The following is a 20,356-nucleotide window of genomic DNA, read 5'->3' on the forward strand; positions in this document are numbered from 1 at the left end:
GAGTTTCACATGGAAGCTGGCAACCCTAAGAGGAAGTCTCTCTGTGCACAGCAGTCTTGACCTTAGTAAGGTTTTTTATACTGTTTTTTTCTTTGTCAGGCCAAGGTTGAAACAAGTCACCTCAGTTCCCATGTCTCTCCAGCCATTTACTTGTTCACTATTTACAGTTTCAGGATGTAAATATTTATTTAGATCTCCCTGCACTTTCCAGACTCACAGGACTGTGGCTGGTCTATCTGTCTGCGCCCCAGAATACAAACAGTTGCTGGTAAGAGCTGACCATAGCCCCGGAGGGACACACCTGCACCACTCCCTCCCAACTGTAGGCAACAAGGGCTCCTTTGAAGGCTGGACTCTGAGGCATTGTACGATTTTGAAGTCTCACCTCCAAACTTCCAGGAATATTTCCAACCCAGGGGTAGCCAACCTCCAGGTGGGGCCTGGAGAGCTCCTGGAATTACAGCTCATCTGGAGAGTATAAAGATCAGCTCCCCAGGCAGAAAAGGCTACTTTGGACAAGGATGTGGTAGAGAAGAAACATTTAAGGCCTACCACACAGGTTGTTGTTGAATTGAAATACTTGAGGCCTACTGCACAGTGGTGTTGTACAGATGAAACAGGAGACAAAAGAACCTCTGCAACAGCATCCAGTTTCGTCTGCAGAATAACGCTTTGCAGTAGGCCTCAAATCTGCAGGGTGTTGCGAAGAAGAAATACACATGGCTTGGCTGTGTCTAATCCGCGGCCAGAGCAGTATTGAGAAGGGGCTTTTCTGTGGCCTCCCTGTCAGCCAACTGTTTGGCAGGAGAAATCCCCCCTCAAAAGGAATGCCCATACCCATTCCCTCAGACTACCTTGCGTTGCTCTCGGAAACACCTCCCTCCCCTCAGTCAGGGGCTGTCAGAGACTCCTTCGCAGCGGGCCTGAAGGGAGGGGGGAGGGAGCGCACTCACCAGACTTCTGCCTGCTCTGTCAGTGTTCTGAGGCAAAGAGAGGGAAGTTTCAGTTGGACGTGATAGTTAGGACAGCCTTGGGGGAAAAAGGGCTGGTGCAGCCTGTCCAAGCCTCTGTTCTCATCCCCCTTGGCAGCCCTACTGACCTCCTCTCCCTGCGGTGGTCAGGGGCAGACTGGCAGCGATGTCTCCAGATTGCCCCTGGCTGGGCTGGGTGGGCGGGTCCTGTCAGAACTTTGGCCCAATGATTGGGCCAAAGTCCTGAGTAGGCGTTGCCTCTTAGAGGGGGGGGACGTCTCCCGACTGGCTGGAACTCTGGCTGTGCGCCTTCCGATTGGGCCCTCACCTGGACCAGCCCTGCCCACTCTCCGCCCACCAGGTCCTTAACCAAATATGATACCACTCACTAAGCGGTTACAGACTAGCAACAACTCTATACTAAAATGTAAAACTTCTTTGTTTTATTTGTTATTAAATCATAGATTTTAAATCTTGTAGGTAAACTCATATTGATTCCGGATATGGTGTAAGATAAAATGAAAAGGATTTAGAGGCATCAGACATATGGCATACCACTCAGCATTGGTTTAGAATGAACTTTTTGCCATTTTACTTACATGATACAAAGAGGTTTCAGGACCAGGAGTAGTCATGCTGTCTTGCCTTAATGAGTCCATCTGTAAACTGGGCATCAGGGAGTAATGACTTGGACTGTTGCTTTTGTCTCCTTTCTTTTTGGATTTTTTGCCTGTGTCCTTTTTACTGTTTCTCTGAAACATGTAGTCTTCCTGAGCTATTTTCTCATTGCTCATATATCGAAGTAGTGAATTTTCTAGACAAAATTTGGAAAAGTTACTTAGCAAATCAGCTGTCCTGCTGTGCAATGCAACTCTTGTCACGGTTAACTGCATGATTCATGGATTTAGAACAGTTAAATAACTGACTAGAATCCTGTGCCTTAATGACATTTGATAAAGGTATAGCCATTTGTTTCATGACTATGCCACAATATCAGTCTTATTAAAACTCAACTTTTTTGAAATCTCAGCCTGAGTTTATCAAAGGCAGCTGAGTGCTCTTATATTATAGCTATCTTCTATTTAATGACACCAGTCGATTTTCCTCACTGGTTCCCGATAACCTTGGTGATCTATGAAGATGTTGCCTTCTAGCATTTACTAGACAGCAGATAAGCTTTATGCTTGTGGTTCTTGATGCCCATTACTGTACTGTGTCCTTGATTTCGTGCTTGCTTCTTTCTTTTGTTTCAACTCTTTTTAGCACTTATATTCTCATCCAAGATAAAGTTTGATCCTCAACCACCTGCTGCATTATTTGAAATTTGTCTTGAAATAGTTACTTCACAGAAACTGGATTAAATGATATACATTTTGCCTGTTACATGTGAACTTTATTATGTCAGTTTTGCATATAATGCCCTAATTTGAAAACACATAAACAGGATGAACAGTACATGGATTCCAAACATAGTAAATCCTCCAGTACTTTCTGTATAGACTGCTGATTTGAATAGGCACACAAAGATGTTTCCTGTGGAAATAAATGGGGAAGATCTTCCAGATATTGGAGCTCCTATACTTATAAGAAATCTATGGATAAGAACCCAAGATATTTGTAACAGATATACTAATCATTCAGATCCTTAACACTATTCCGCTCCCTTATATATTTGGGAAACAGCCTCCTGGGAGGAGACTGTCCAGGGCCCTATCCGTCCAGGTTCACCCTGTTTGGCCCTCCCCCTCCAACTCCCCCCCTCCCTCCTTGCCTACTAGAAGCCTTGTGGCTGCGGCCTCCATTGTCGCCCACAAGGAGAGAGGCAGTGACAAGGCTTTGCTGCCCACAGGTACACTCCTGCTGGGAGGGAATGGGGGGAGTTTGCAGCCTCTCTGCAGGCCACAGAGCCCTGTCGTTGCCGGTGTGGGGGGAGGGTTCCACTCCCTTTAGCCCGCTTTGCGCACCAAAGGGAGCTGTGGTCCTCCTTATGCCCTCCTGCCTGCCGCCTCTTTCAAAGCCCATTTTTAAAAAGGGCTTTGATACTAGTTTTATTATAAAACAGTGTTATTTTCAAGGAAATCTCATTCAGAATTCTCTTGCTTCTCAATTAAATTCCTCTTCTGTAGGGTAATTTAATTGTATAACTTAAACAACAAGATAGTTTGTCCACAAACTGGGTCAGCCCCCTCCCACAATAGCCTTGTTGTGGGGCTGCATATGCAGTACTCTGTGCAAATAATACTACTGTAGCTGTAGCTAGAGAAAATGACATGGAGCGAGCCACTCCTACCCAACACCACAGCCCTGATCAGAATTGGAATTTGAAATGCTGCTGTGGGGAAAATGAGTCAAATGAGTCGTGTATTTTGTAGTTTGGTCTAATAATTTAAAAGAGTTCAGTTAACTATTATATTAACACCATCAAAGATATTTTGTAATAAGTTAAATAAGTAAGTAATAAGTTAAGGGCTATAAAATAAAGTTATATCTGGCTGAAAAGGTTGCATCTGGTAGAATTCTAGAGTAGTTGATGCAGTTTCACTTCAAATTTATTAACAAAGATAATGAGAGAACAAAAAAAGTATCGAAGGTGGGGTTGAGTACAAATTAGTTTTATGCTGACATACTCTGAGCATCAAACTGAAACAATATTATGAATGATCAAATTATATTGAGAAGAGGCTAGCAATTAGTCTTCAATTCAAGATTAGGACACTATTAGTGATGTGCACTGAATAGTAAAAACAAGATCTGCTTTTCAGATTTGTGTTTTGTAGGCAGTGTGTGATAGTTAAAGAACTGGTTTATTCAAATATGGTTTATTCAGTGGTATATAAAAACAAAGTGAATTTCTCTTTGAAGTCTCTTACCTCTTCTACTATCTCTTTTTGTCTTGCTGGGCTCTTCATAATCTCCTACCCAATTATATTCTACTGGCATAGATATAGGCCTTAGCTTGCCTGCATTGGGGAAAAAAACCCTGACAGTTAAATTACATTCCGTTCAAAATACTTGTTACACAACCATGAAATTAAATTCACAATAATTATTCATATTAACAGATTGAGGTACTGTTCTGAAGCAGCAGAACAAAGTTTGCTGCTGGTTGTACCTTTAAGTCTAGAACAAACTTTCTCAACCTTTTTACTGTTCTGAAACCCCTGAAATATTTTTCAGGCTTTAGGAAACCCTGGAAGATGCATGATCCTGTATAATATGGTTGGGAAGTAGAGCTGAGTACAACCTCTCCTGAGAACCCTCCCCTTCCTATTTCCTTCAAGCCTATCACTGGTCATTTTGGGAGGGAGTTGGTGGGTTGATATGACCTTATATGGTTATATCACTCAATAAATGCTTAACAAATTAATATAAGGAAACCTTTCCAGGGCTATCATGAAACCCCAGGGTTTCACAAAACCCTGGTTGAGAAAACCTACTCTAGAAACTTCTTCATAAAAGTTTAGAAATTATTCCTACATCTGGTCCACAGAGTGCACAGTCCCCATATGGGACTATACAGAAGCCATGACAAGTTGCCCAGTAGTTACTGCCTTGCCTGAACCTCAAAGACTAAAATAGCCCTGAAAAGAGCCCTATATCCTCCCACTGGCTTTCTCCAGACAAAAGTAAAGGCTTGAATACTTTTCTGGTTGCTAGTTAGGCTGTGCATTCATTAAAGCTACAGGCACTCCTTTTATCATTCTGATGTGGTTCAACCTGCCTCCCCCCCCCACCCGTGCTTCTTTGTTACATTTCAGATTTCTCTGCAAATCTAGGGCTTTCTCAGGTTTGTAGCAAGATCTTTCTAGTCTGTCCACAGACTGTAGATAGTGCTATGATTAGAAATAGATATTTTGATAATTCCTGGAGTTATATTGAAATAACCTGCATGGATTAAAATTAGATTCAAATGGATAGCCATATTGGTCTGAAGTCGCACAACAAAATTTGAGTCCAATGGCACCTTTAAGACCAACAAAGATTTATTCAAGGCGTGCTCAGGGGTTGCATAACTATAGACATATAAATGTTTATAGGTCACTACATGCAAAACCATAGGAATTACTTCATAAGGGAAGTAAAAGTTCATGTTATCTTGATTCTGGAACACAAACCTTAAATTTAACATTCTTGGGGAGATTAAACATTGCCACTATAGCCACAGGTTTTTTATTTTTATAGCACCTTGGATTAAAAACATTTGAAACTCCAGATTTAGAAATACCATATGATTGCTACTGTTCTAATTTAAAAAGAATAACAACAACAACACACACACAAACACATACACACACACACCAAATAAAAATCTACCCAAGCTGTTGTGGAAATGAAAGGGCTAAACATTATAATTAATGACTCAAATGATGAAACTAAAAGCTTCCAAAACTATTTATCCATTTTCAAGATTAAAATAAGAAAAATATTAGATAGCTTTCTGTTCACTGGATGTAAGGGATTCACATTTAAAAGCAAAGGAAGAAGGAAAATTGCTCTTTCAGGAGATTCTTAAAACATAAGAATCCATACCATGTGTTTACAGGTCACATCTGTATAACTTGGAAATATGGAAGATTTTGCCCTATGTTATATAATTACCAAAATTAACATTTATATGCTACACAAATATTTCAATTTAGTTAGTAAAATTCAGTTCACTAAAAACAATAAGTTAACTCATAATAATGCATATAGACATCTATGATTATTTTTAAAAAACCCAATAAAATGATTTTGCCATTTGCTCCTTTAAAGACTTACTAAAGTTAGAGGAAAAATTTTAGTATGAAGAACTTATTGGTCATACCATATAGGTACTTCTACTAAAAGAAGACTAGTGATTGCTATATACATATGAGAATATTTCACAAGAAACTCAATAGCTAAAGATTTCAGATCTGAGGTCATACATGTATAGTTTTTTATATTCCACAGTAATCTAGCTCAATTAAGATGCAAAATTTCTACAAATGTTGAAGTCATTCATAAGAGCTGGATTTTTGTACTTCACTTTTTTACTACCCAAAGAAATCTCAAAATGGCTTACAATTGCCTTCCCTTTCTCTCCTCAAAACTGCCACCCTATGATGTAGGCAAGGTTGAGAGAACTCTGAGAGAACTCTGTGATTGGCCCATGGTCACTCAGCTGGCTTCTTGTGGAGGAGTGGGGAATCAAACCCCATTCTCCAGATTAGAGTCCACAACTCTTCACCACTACATCAAACTGGCTCTAAGAAAAACCTTTCCAGAAAAAAATGAAAATTTTGAGTAAAACAAATATATGAAACAATTATTTTCCCATCAAACCTAAATTTCTTTTACTGATGTAACATCATCAAATGCAACTTTTATAATCTAGTTAGGATATAAAATCATATTATTTGGCATATTTATGTACATGATCGATGACAACAGATTCTTGGGAACTATGAATACCACCATATTAGAGAACCCTATGCTACTACTTGAAGAAGAAAAATCCCCGCCCCCGCCCCCGCCCCCGCCCCCGCCAGCCTTCATATGTCTACAGCAGAACAATGAAACTTTGCACAAATTAAAATGAAAATAGGTGCAAGTTTGCATTGCTCAAACAAACATGGCTTGATTGGATGCAATTTGAAGCACATTTTCATTCTACCTTTCTGCTAACTCAACTTCATCAATGAGATATTGCAAACATTAAAATGTATAATTCAAGCAATGCAGACAGAGTGGAACAGCTACCAGAAACTATCAAGGGGGTGTGATATGACATACAATATAATGCTTAGTGGTAATTAGAAGAACTGATAATATAGGCAAATACATAAATACATAAATTGGAGTAAATTAGAAAGGATTTGATCTTTAGTAAATGAGTATCATACCATATGTTGGAGTGCTCTCTCTTCTCCCAGAGCTAGTTGTTCTTCCTTTTTCATATTCATAACAGTACAAAATAGCATCTTCTTCAACCACATTAAAACGCTTTCGATATTCTTGGTCAAGAAATGAATTTGGTGATTCAGATCCCTTATGAACTGGCTTTCCTACAAGATGTCTTCCAATATCATCACATGGGAGGTTTCCCTTCTCATCCCTTTTGTTCAAAATGATGCAGTTTGATAGTAATGGAAAGAAGAAGAAAGATAATGCTGTAAATCTATGCTATTATTGCATCGAATCCCTGGTTCTTAACTTCTGAATGTAATGAATCTCTAAAAAGTATGAAAGCGGATTTGTATTAGTGAGGCAGTCTACTTGCACCATTAAGACATCAATCTGGTTTGTACAGATCACAATTTGTTGCACAAACTCTAGCTCATCTATTTATTTATTCGATTTATTTCCCGCCACTCCCTAACAGGCTCGTGGCGGGTAACAACAATAGTCTTAAAAATCCCATTAAACCCCCCATTAAAAGACTCAAAACTCCCAACATGGCGGAAAACATAACCCACTCCCACCCCACTGCCAAGGTGATGGAAAAAAATGGAGCAGGAGCGATGTACACTTCAGATCCCAGTGTTAAATATCTATAACTATATTTTGTTTGTAAATCTTAGAAAATCTGCTATCTGCATCCTCCCCTACTTATTCACTGATGAAGATATCAAAAACGGACTATACCTGGGAATCCCTTTTGAAATTGTTTTGAACACTGTGATATTTTTTTGAACATCAAATCACTTTGCCATCATCAACTTGAGATTTTTTAAATCTCCTCCCCTCCTTAAAGCAGAATCCTTTGATGATCTCCTAAGCAACCTTGTATTTCCAGGCTGCTGCCAAAACCTTACTAGGTATATGTAAACTACTACTACTATTATTATTATTATTATTATTATTATTATTATTATTATTATTATTAGATTTATTTCCCGCCTCTCCCGATAGGCTCGAGGCGGGTCACAACAACTAATCCCATTAAAATTCCCATTAAAACATCACTCTACTAACATGGCGGCTAAAAATCCCATCCCTCCCCCAATTATTAAGAGGTGAAGAGGAAAGGATAGGGGAGTAGCGTACACTCCAACTCCTAGGGGGGGAGCGATGTCCCTGATTTGCTGACCCCAGCCTCAACCATAGACCTGGTGGAAGAGCTCCGTTTTACAAGCCCTGCGGAAAGCTGACAAATCCCGCAGGGCCCGCAGATCACCCGGGAGCTCATTCCACCAGGTAGGGGCCAGGACTGAAAAAGCCCTGGCCCTGGTCGAGGCTAGGCGCGCTTCCTTCGGGCCGGGGACGACCAACAGGTTCTCACCCGCAGAGCGTAAGGCCCTGCAGGGGGCATAGAGCGGTAGGCGGTCCCTCAGGTATGTGGGTCCCAACCCGCGTATGGCCTTGAAGGTTAAAACCAAAACCTTGAACCGGATCCGGGCAGCAATTGGCAGCCAATGCAGCTGCCTCAGCACCGGCTGGATGTGGGCCCTCCAAGATGTTCCAGTGAGGACCCTGGCAGCTGCATTTTGTACCAGCTGTAGTTTCCGGATCAGGGACAAGGGTAGGCCTGCGTAGAGCGAGTTACAGAAATCTATTCTGGAGGTGACTGTCGCATGGATCACTGTGGCCAAGTGGTCAGGGGACAGGTAGGGCGCTAGTAGCCGGGCCTGGCGAAGGTAGAAAAATGCCTGGCCCGCTACTCTCTTGACCTGAGCCTCCATAGTCAGGGAGGCATCAATGGTCACACCCAAATTCCTAGCTTGGGGCACGATGGTAAGTTGCACCCCTGCTAGGGTGGGTAAACGCGCTATCTGTTCCTATGAATGGGAAATAAATAGGGGGATGAGCAGAAGCCTAGGAAAAAGCTAACTTCCCTCTTTTTTTTTTCTTGGCTAAGATGAAAAAGAAGTGTTGTTTCTTATATGCCGCTTTTCTCTACCCAAAGGAGTCTCAAAGCAGCTTACATTTGCCTTCCCCTTCCTCTCCCTGTGAGGTGGGTGAGGCTGAGAGAACCCTGATATTACTGCTTGGTCAGAACAGCGCTATCAGTGCTGTGACGAGCCCAAGGGGGAGCACAGAATCAAACCCGGCTTGCCAGATTGGAAGTCCGCATTCCTAACCTGTAAACCAAGCTGGTTCTCGATGCTGATAGGCAATAGATTCAGGACCAACAAAACAAAATAATGAGAATTTGTTGAGCAATTATTCATGAACTGTGATTATCATCATATCTTAATTTATCTTAATGTTTTTTATTCCTCTAAATAACTTCTTTTTTTATTCGTCTTGTAATTATGATTATATGACATAATATATTTGGTTTGGAGGTGAAGTTACTAGTTTAAAGTTCTACTTGAAATGCATAAGTTGTTGTCTAGTTTTCTTCTTCAACTTATTAATTTGTTTCAGTTAAGGAAATATGAGTTACTCTGCTGAAAAATTTGCTTTCAATTTCCTCAGCAACTGTTGGCATGTGGATTTGCCATTTCACATAGCAAAATCCAGTGCATTGAAATTAGATTAAATATGTATTATTCAATGCGTGTGACAGCACTGCCCCTTGCAGGGACAAGAGTATCATTATTTTCATTAGAGTACTGGCTTTACTTGTTAATGCAGAATGCATACAGTGTTTGGCCTTTGAACTATTTGAATTATCCATTGTGCTTGCCATTTTTGTCCATAATCCTAGGATTGTAATCTTGCTCTCTTATAAGGCACACTTAAGTGACAATGCTTTCAAATGTAAATGAAGGCAGTTATGATAGTTCACCTGGGTATGTACGGTTCTGCTGGAGGAGGAGGTATGTAGAGGTCCTGAAGAGCTGAACTGTCTCTTTTGGTGGGTGTGCTGATGGTACTAGATGGTGTTGCCACACTGCTTGTAGGACTTCTGGGTACAAGAGGCTGGTTAAAAAAAATTAAATGAATTAAATGCCTGACTGTTTGCTACTGAGTTGCTTCTTTATTTTGCTCATTATTTCATTGAAAAAATAATAAATATTTCATGCTCTGGGATATTTAAGAGAGTAACACTTTATTTATACTGTGCCCTTCCCTGAAGGTTCAGAGTGGGTAACAACAATAATCATATAAATAAAATAACACAATATAATCATATAATAATAATTAATATCAAAATCCAAATTAATTTATATTTCTGTTTATACCAAGCTTTTCTCCTCAGTGTGGATCATAAAGTAGCTTAAAAAATCCGCCCTCCTCCATTTTATCCCTCAGAGCAACAACTTTGAGAAGTAGGTTAAGTTGGGAGACAGTGGATAGCTCAGTGTCACCAAGCAAGTTTCCCCTGACAGAATGGAGATATGGACCAGGTCCTAATCCAATACTATAACCACTATACTATACAAGCTGAATAATAACTCAGCTATAAATGAGGTCCAAACCATATATGATTCTGAAAGTTCCATTAATGCAGTTTCCAGCTTCCCCCTATACATAGCATATGGGGGGAAATCTGAATTTCAACATGAAACTTAAAAAAAATACAGTGGTTCAGCAAAATTAATTTGTGACACTAAAGCTTCTGTATCACTAGGGTAGATTCTAGTGATTTATATAGAAATATCATACATTTTAAGCATTTGGATATGTTGCAGATATCCCAAATTACAAGTCATCAATTTATTTCATTTCTATCTTGCCTTTCTTCCATTGGGCTCAGTATTTTATTTCATCCTTTAAAATAAAGTACGGCACAGAACTGAAAAATATACTTTTCTCTATATACTTGCCATATATGGTTTCTAGATGCAGAGAAGCTACATGTAAACTGGGTGCCATTAACACCTGTTGATTTTTTTCAGAGTGGTTTTATTCAAATCTTACATTAAAATTGTCACTATATTTTAAATTGTGGCTCAACTAGGGGGTTTTCCACATTCTCATTTTATTCACTGTTGTTCTTCATTTACCACTCTGTTCCTCGTGTATTTGTGCCCTCTAGTGGTCCATTCACTATAACATTATCACTATTATTTCCAACATATCGCCCTTTAAATTTAAACAGATTTTTATACTGGACAGAAATCCATATTATATTAATGACTAGAGGCTGCAAAACATGCAGAACGGGGGGAAGCACTAGCAATTTACCAGTTAATAAAATGTGAATGTGGAGAAGCCTTTGTTTTATTGTTAACACAGAAGATGAATCCACAGAAATGATCATTCCACAAACACACATATCTTGTGTGTTTGTTGTTTCATACAAGAGAAGGAGTGATTTCTGATTATTCCTCATTCTGGCTGTAGCACTGCTTCTCATGACATTTCAACAGGTACTCAATCCTAAAGAGCTATGGGGAAGGATGATAAAAGGAACTGCTGTGGATATAGTAAGGTAGCTCAAATCCCCTCTGTTTACTTTATTTAGGATCCAACCCAACAGTTATTTTTTCATACACTGCTATTATAATTTGCATATTAATAGAGAACAGGTACTCTTTTCTTGCATATAGCATATTTGAAAAATATTCTTTAAAATATTTCTTTTGAGAGTTTTCTGGTCAGAGTAAATCAAGTAACTACCAAAGCCATTAGAGATATTTGGTGCTGATGCTTGTTAAGTTGTACTGGTTCAACAGAATACAAGTATTTCATGCTGGAGAATTCAATAGAAAAATCATAAATACAGGCTTCTGGAACAATCAAATATAGAAGAATCATCCATAAAAATTAAAACAAATAAATAGTGACAGGTCACTAAGATTTTTAAGTATTTTTTTATTAATCATGACACCCTTGCAGTATAAGGCAACTGATAAGCAGGTTGCCCAGGTATAAAAATATGAGGTCTGCATAATCTTGCATGATTTTCTTGAGTACAATGAGATGAAGTGTAATGGACAGACAACAACAAAATGATACACATCAACATGATTGTTAACATGAATATCAATTCATTTGAAGGTATAATTAGCGATCTCTCCCAAATCTGGAATTCTGATCTAAGAAAAGAAATAATATATACTTTATATTATTTTGTATCCAAAACAATACACATATGGAGTAATATGAGTTCAATTCTGATGCGTGAAAAGTGAAAACAATGTCCCACTGCAAGTAATAGAGCATCCCTGGAGTGCCAGTAATCCTAACTACAAGGGACAACATTTACAAAAGAGCTTCTGTGACAAAGATAACAGGTCAGACCCCCATTCAGGCATAATTCCTTTTCATGGAAAGGTAGTTTATGATTCTCGTGCCTTGACTCATGTTGCTAACATCACCAAAACTGGGCAGAAAAAGTAAAAATGTGATTTTTTTTTTTGCATCTGTGGAGAAAGAGTAGGTTATAACAACATCAATAATAAACCAATCTTTTGTAAATTTTCTGTATTTTAAAACTCTCATTAATAGAGTTATTCTGGAGATCAGAGGAGTCTAATGACATACAGAACAAAGCAGTATCTTGGGCAATCTTTTCATGAAGACTGCAGTTTTTTCTTGGGGTGTGTGCCCCTCTCACTGACTGTAGAACTGAAAACAAATATCTCAAAGTAGTGGTATGCAAACAGAAAATTAATGCAGGATTCAACACAACATGGCTTGAAAACAACTTGTCAATACATACAATCCCACAAAAACATGATTTCAAAATGTTCATTTTATTAGGCTTAAGATAATCACAATCAGACTCTCTTCATAATGATTGTAGTTTTATCCCTTAGAATTAACAACTAATTCATAATTGAGTACTTATGAAGGCAGCTTTCAAAGTATAAACATAGAAGAGCAAGGATCATACTACATTTAATAAGAGCTCTAAGCTGAATGAGTTACTGTATTCTAGCACAGTTGTCCACAACCTTTTTATCACCAGGGACCAGTCAACGCTTGACAATTTTACTGAGGCACGGGGGGGGGGGTTGTCTTTTGCTGAGGGATGCCGCCACCGTCTGAGCCCCTGCTCCACCTGCTTTCTCGACGGTGCCCCTGACTTGCTGGGAAGCGCTGCCAGCAGCAGCTGCGCAGTGCCATGCTGAGGGGGAGCCCCAGCCATGGCGGCCGTTGGAGAGCACCAAAGGTGAGCCAGCAGCGGAGTAACAGGGCAGCCCCCAGGGAGGAGGAGGAGCCGCGGCCCAATACCGACTGGTCTTGGGGTTGGGGACCACTGTTCTAGCAAACTGTTACCTTGAAGATCAGGAATAACAAGATATTAACTTTTTAAAAAAGAAGAGAGATAATGTTTTCAAAAGACGTGTAATCCAGTAACTGACAGGTCTGTCAGTGACATGCCAGAATAGCTTTTTAAAAAACGTTACCATTTTTAGAGTGACACCTTCATTTTGACCATCCCATTCATATTCTTTAAAGTGCAGGTACTTTATAAATACTTCTCATACCATGAACTGTTACTCAAATAATGAAAATCACACATTAACAATTTAATATTATGCTTTAATTAATGTTTTATAACCTAAAATGGCTTTCAGATTTCAAAAGGAACATTTCAATTAATTTAAAAATAAGTACTTGACGTAGATATTTAATTAAGGTTCAAGACTTTAAAAAAATCAGTTTTATAGCATATATTTAGTATACATGATACAAAAATACCTTAAAATATTGTCTGTTGTAAGTCATATAAAACCTCTGGTGTTCATGAATATCTATGTTGTGAGAACAGTGACAATAATGTCTGAAATCTAGCTGCCTATTAGCAGTCAGCCATTAGGGAGAAGAGGCTTTACAATTACAAATCTTGGTTTGTATAAAAATTCCCCAGCATCCAAGTACATGTGGCCTCTTCTCACCACAGCTGTGCTCAGATACAACTCTACAGCATACTCTCTTGCAGTAATGGCAGGACCTTCCACCACATAACAGGGTATCCTGTTCTTTGTCAACACCTGGCCATCTGTGGCATTCCTATTGTTCTTCTTCAGACCATCTGGTGGGTCTGATACAAAAGAGGTGTATGTCATAGCTCTTCCTGGAGAATCGCTGATTTACCCAGTGTGGGGGAAAAATCTGGTTCTCGCTACTGCATATTTGTAGATGGATCCTAGTAATTACTGTGTTTGAAGATAGTTCATGCTTTTCTAACTTTAAAATGTATCCTGTTATATCAGTTACCTGGGACAGGTAGGAATATAATTTCCTGAGTAAAAATTGCTCTCATTTTCTTTGTATGTATGTTCCTGTTACTTTGGGGCAGCCTTTTTCAAACTTTTGACTGTGAAGGAACCCCTGAAATAAATGTTTACACTTCAAGGACTCCCAGAAATAATGTCAGATGGCCATGTCTCTCTGCCATGTCCTCCGGAAGTGACACATCACCCACACCCTTCACCCTCCTTTCACTCCTTTCTCCTGCCTTTATTATTACAACAGCTCTGCTTCACAGAAGCTGGAAAAAATGGTAGAAGTCGAGAAGGCAGCCCAGACCTCCCCTATACTACACCAGAACCAACTTTCCCCCCTTTGATTTTTACACCCAAGGCCTACCCACTGAGCCCTCTGGGCAGATGCAGCCATTTCTCTAGATTGTGGCCATGTCCATTAAGGCATGATGGTGAATGCCATGGACCCCCCCCCCCCCCCCGGACCTCCTACTGAATTTCAGGTGTCTGCGGACCTTTGATTGGGAATCCCTGCTTTGGGGCTTTTTCTAATCTGCATGTGTTTTGCTCCCCCTAGTGATTGATTTTATATTAAATTGCTTTATATCTGTCCTAGCTCCCTGAAGATTTAAACTATCTCTAGAAGGAGCACCACAGATGGTGAACATACCCCTCCCCCCAAGTAACGGAAATGCACAAAAGAGGAAAACAAGAAAGCAAAAAAGCCCCATGTTGAGGCCAACATATCTATGCTTCTAGGATTTTATGTGGAGGAAAAAGATTGTCTACTCTCACTGACATGGAAGTTTCACATTTGCTTGTTCCCAAAATAGCATGTGGCACACTGCTGGAAGTAAGTAAATGCTAAATGTCCTAATGGTCCAAGATCACATGACATAAGGGTTCTGGACTGTGTTAATAAACATCCAATTATCAAGGGAGGCAGTATTCAAACTGGAAGTAGTAAAAGAACAAAAAAGCAAATACATGCTTATTGGTGGATCCCTGAAATGTTAAATTCTATACTACAGTTTTATTGGAATAATACATGTATACATCCACCACCAACAGGTAGCCTAAACCTCTAATTGGACTTCAGAAGAAATATAGAGACATGGTCTTCAAGGACTGAAGCAATGCTTTCTTTAAAACTAATGAGACCAATAGACAGGCTATAGGAAAAACACATGATGGAACACTTTCACAATTGGTTTCAGTATAGATTCATACTGAATCAGCCAGATGGATGGACCATGTATTATTTACTCCTTATTCATCACAGATTATGTTTCATCCAAATCTTGTATTCCTTTTCATTATTTGGGAGCCCGTGGAAGAGTGAAATATATAAATGAATAATTCTGTTTGTCTCATATCACACTGAAAACCTTTCTTTGATTTTCATAACATTAAATACATGTAATTTTTTTTGGGGGGGGGGTAGGTTTACAAAGAGAATCATTTAGCGTACCTGATTTGCACTATAATTTATCTCATATATATGATAAATCAAATAATACAAATATCTAAGGATATAAATAAGCCCAGCATAACCAAAGAAGCAAAAAACATTTAGCTAATTAGATATATCAAGTGCAATGTTTTCATTTCTAACTATTTTCTTGATAATACTCATTAAAAGCTGTCATACGTAATATAGTGAACCAAATATGCTTTTACATTTGTTTATGGATTTCTGTCATCATTCTAATTTGCAACTGAGAAACAGCAAAGTAAGAACATGTTCATTAATAGGACTGTTTATAAAAACTTGTACGAATCTATTCAGACAAAAATGTGCAGCTTCTATGTAATTAAAAACAATACAAGCCAATTGTGATTACAGAGTAATGGTCGTTATGCCAATTAAGCAGAATTAGAGTTGTTTCCAAATCCTCCTATACTAGTGAAACAGTGCTATAATTCTCAAAAAAGTATGTGCCAGCATAAAAATACTCTTAGCTAGAAGAACACTGTTACCGGAAAGATCAAACAGTTGGCTGAGTAGACAAGGGAAACATGCTTTGGAGAGGTCATACATTCAGTTGGGATTTGTTCCTACCTCCAGCACAGGAGCAACATTATGCCTGCAAACACTTCCACTGAAGTCAATTGTCACAGATAGATTAGTTTACTTAAAATATATATATCTTACCTCTCAACCCACTATTCTACCTGTGATTTCCATATAAATCCAGTGATTAAAACTAGTAACAACCCCCCTCAAACAAATCACTGTTTAAAACCAACGCACACACTGCTTGAATAACCAACCCCCTGAATTAATTAAAAGCTATTACTTTAGTACCTATAACTAAGTCTAGGTCTGGTGAATGGCTGTGGGAATGAAATGTCAAAGATATGACCTTATACTCTGTTCATGAGACAAGTATTTGCTTATATGAAGTTTGTCTGAAACACTAATAATTTGTCCCTTGACAAAGCCAGCAGGCGAAACGCGTTGGGACTTATATGAAGTAAGAATTAAAAAACATCTGAAACTGAAGAGAGACAACTCTATTTGGATTTATTATTGTCATATTGGTGTCTCAGTGCATCTGTACTATTTCATATTTGTTTCTTCACTGGAACCTAGCCCTCATTCATTTTTGCTACCTCAAAGGTGGCAAGATATCAAACTACCCTATACAATTGTGCCAGGTGAGAGCTAGCAAACAGGATTTTCATAGCGAAGAAGTCACGCTTCACCACTTTCAGCGACACCTCATATGCCCCCATAAGCATGCGATGAGATGTCCATGCTGCCTCATCGCAAGTCTTCTGCCACACTCACTCTAGCAGTCTCACTTCCTTCTTCTTCTCCCAAAACTCCTTGGAGTATCAAGGAACCTGTCTGAGGTGAGAGGGTGCCTAGGAGCCATCATGTCAAAGACGTCAGGTGGGACTGCCAGTCCTCCAATAAGGCTGCTAATGAGATGCCAGGAGACATCAGGTCCCACAGAGAATTCAGGAATCTCTCGGATTCCATAAATCTCTGTGGACAGATTAAAATGCGTCTGTCACCCAAACAGGGAGGGGGTGGTATCCTTAGTCGGGCCTACAGGGTATGTTATTTGCCACCAGATCCACCTCTACCCTTGTGCCAAAAATCAAATCTAGGGTGTGGCAAGCCTCATGGCTGGGACCAGCAACAAAGTGTCATCAGATCTGGGCCAAGCCCTGGGGATGGCGAATCCACATGGACATTGAAGTACCCCAGAATCAGAAGTCTAGGGAACTACAACACCCAGGCGGTGGCTAACTCCAGCAGGCCTGGCAGTGTATCCAGGGTTGCAGTGCGTGAACAGTACACCACCCAGATGGCCACATTCTCAATTGACTCCCATCATAGGCCAACACACTCCTCCCCCGGCACTGATGGTTCTGGGAGGGCCCTGAAGGGATAACTCTCCTGGACCAGGACTGCCACCCGCCCTCCCCTACCATGGAGCCAAGGCTGATTCAAGACTGAAAACACATGTGGAGCCAGGTCTTTAGAGTGACAGTCTCAACCTCTTGTGCCCAAGTTTTGGTGACACACCGGGCTGACCTTGTGCCCCGCAAAATAATCTTGGGAGATTGAGGTCTTGTTGTTGATTGACCTGGTGTTGCACAGCATCTGTAATGGGTTTACCCTAGGCCTCTGTCATCTTTCTCTGGGATGGAGATTTGAAGAGCAGCGCACGTATCAAGTAGGCCAGCAGCCATGAGAATCCCATGAGTGGGGCCTTCTTGGACCTACCTATGGTGTTGTCCCACTGTTACTGAATATCCCCCACCACTATATATCCCTTGGACCAAAAACATCAGTGTCAGTCTACCAGGCAGGGTTCTTCCTCCACCCCCCATCACTTCCCATCTGTGGCAGTGCAATTGGCAGATTTTGCCACCTGCAGAACCCATGATGGGGGCCTTAACACAACCAGCCCGCAGATAGGAAGGTGTCCTACAGTATCTAACTCTAGTATAAAACCTCAAAGCTGCCCAATGTCATCTCCCTCCCTCAACCCACCCAACTCATGCCCATTCTCAACATTCCCCTCCCCTTAACCCCAGCCTCACTAACAGCTAACTATTGTGGCAAAAATCAAATGAAGATATATAAAAGTATCTAAATGTTCAAGCTGGTGTCTCCAAAATTGAGGAAGTCAGAAGACCAGGAAAACCATGAAACAAAAAGACTGGCAGAAGAGGTATGATTTCACCTGACTTTTAAAATTCTTTGTGCCAGGCATACAACTGAGGGGACAGTGATCTGAACATAAATATCTACAGACAAATCTTGTTTCACAAGGAATGTCCTCAGCTTCCTATGATTTTCTAAGCTAAAGCTGCCAGACAGGCAATTTAGGAGCTGTTCTTTTTAAAATTCAGTATTTTTGCCTTTCAGTTTTATGAACCTTCATCATAATTCCAATGAATAACAACTGATTAAAAAAAGGGATATAAGAGTCCCACTAAGTCATGCTGTAGTTCTGGCAATTGAGGCATATGAATAAGGGTCTCTAAGGAATATCTCAATGTTTGGTTAACACAGAATTTATTTTTATATATTTATTTTGCAGTTTCTTTCCCTTCGAAAGGTTTTGGAGCAGCTTACAACAAAGCATGACAATAGTCTGGTTGCAAGTATATGTAAAACCTAACAATTCCTACTAAAATCAATTTATAGTTGCACCATCCAAGAATCATTACTCTTTAAGATCCAGGGTAAGTAAATAATTTTTTAAAACTAAAAAAAAAACATTGCATACCTATTCATTTCAGCTATTCAGACTGTTCATACGATTTAATAGTTCCTCAAAAACATAAGAGTCACAGATGGGACTACTGAAACATAAAGTGTAACAAACCTTAGCTTTAAAAACATTAGAATCAAAATAATAAAGTATGAATCATACCATCATCATCATCCTATATAAAATGCCAGGTACACTGGCAGCAACTCACTTCTTTAAAAAGGAGGCAATTGGTTCAGAGCTTTGGAGGGGAGGCAGGATGTTGGGGAATGATTGTCACAATAGTTCTAATGGTTGTCTCTTCTGACAGTTGCTGGGCAGTTTCTTGGCTGCTACATCTTCTTGGGCAGCTGGTTTGTAGATAAGATACTAACTGCCATTTAAGCTGGGTGAATGGACAGGGAGGTGGGGTGAATGAAGGGTTGGTCGTCATGAGAAATAATGCTGAAGGTTGCTAGAGTAAGAGTAGGGTTGCCAGGTCTCACCTGACCATCTGCAGGGGATGAGGGGATAGGGTTGCCAGATTCAGGTTAGAAAACTCCTGGAGATTTGGTGATGGAGCCTAGGTAGGACACCTCAGTGGGGCACAGTGGCATAGAGTCCACCCTCCAAAGCATCCATTTTCTCTCAGGGAAGTGATCTCTGATGCCTGGACATAAGCTGTAATTCCAGAGCTATCCTGGCCCCACCTGGAAGTTGCAGCCAAGAAGTGAAGAAACTGAGGATTTTCAGATCCCATTTGGAGGCTGGCATCCTTAAACATCAATGGAGTATAATGCCACCGACTCCCCTCCATAAGAGCCATTTTTGCTTGGGGAACTGATCTTAACAGTCTAGAGATGAGCTGTAATTCTAGATCTCAAGGCGCCACCTGGAGGATTGCAATCCTGCAGTTGGAAATATTCCTGGAGGTTTGGAGGTACAATGCCTCAGAGTTCACCGTCCAAAACAGCCATTTTTGCCACGGGAGCTGATCTTTATAGTTTGGATCTGAGTAGCAATGGTGGAGATGAACGGTGGGCTGAAACGGGGGCAGACTGGTGCAGGTATGTCCCACCTGGGCAATGGGCTCTGGGCAGCCCTTACCCACAAGAGTTTTCTAGATCCTACTGTATTTTTTGTACAACAATCTTTATTGCTAATGAAAAATAATAATCCATTCTAAGATCAATCATGCACACATCCTGACATTTCAATAAAGAAATTTAGACTTCAATAATTATATTTAGATCTTTAAAAACATTAACTCCCCAGCATCAACAAGCAAAGCAGTCAAATGGCATTTCATGAACCTTAGCTAATTTACAGCACATGCCTAATGATTTGTACTTCAAAGTAATTCCCATGGATGTTAACTTGCATTAATTAATTCTATTTCAGACTCCATCACCTATACTGAAATGAATGCAAACTTCCTAAGAGCACTTTTCAGTACATAGTACCACTAGCATATACACATTATAGTGTGCTGCAGGGAAGGAAAAGCATAACTGAGGTTCACTGACTTGATGAATCACAATTATTTCATTGATAACAAAAATGGCTTTCTAATATTTCAACCACCTCATATTTAGGAGAATTAAAGAGGATTTAAAATTTTTTGGCTGCAGTTGGAAAACATTTAAAAGCATCA

The 20,356-nt window shown here is 39.9% G+C and overlaps 1 protein-coding gene across 14 annotated transcripts in view; it reads right to left on the reverse strand.

Annotated features, from left to right (window-relative positions):
- CNKSR2 (connector enhancer of kinase suppressor of Ras 2) overlaps window positions 1-20,356 on the reverse strand; it is a 222,645-nt gene that overhangs the window by 70,654 nt on the left and 131,635 nt on the right. For all 14 annotated transcript variants that reach the window (XR_013232003.1, XR_013232005.1, XR_013232004.1 and 11 more), the window contains 4 exons: window positions 9,670-9,803; window positions 6,839-7,050; window positions 3,842-3,931; window positions 1,571-1,785 (listed from right to left, as the gene is read on the reverse strand). Coding sequence is in view for 11 of the 14 variants with exons in the window: in XM_077343051.1 (XP_077199166.1) it covers window positions 1,571-1,785; window positions 3,842-3,931; window positions 6,839-7,050; window positions 9,670-9,803 (651 nt within the window). In the remaining 3 variants the exon portion in view is untranslated. The remainder of the gene's footprint in view (window positions 1-1,570; window positions 1,786-3,841; window positions 3,932-6,838; window positions 7,051-9,669; window positions 9,804-20,356) is intronic.

This window comes from Paroedura picta, chromosome 6 (genome assembly GCF_049243985.1).
Source record: "Paroedura picta isolate Pp20150507F chromosome 6, Ppicta_v3.0, whole genome shotgun sequence".
NCBI classification, from domain to species: Eukaryota; Metazoa; Chordata; class Lepidosauria; order Squamata; family Gekkonidae; genus Paroedura; species Paroedura picta.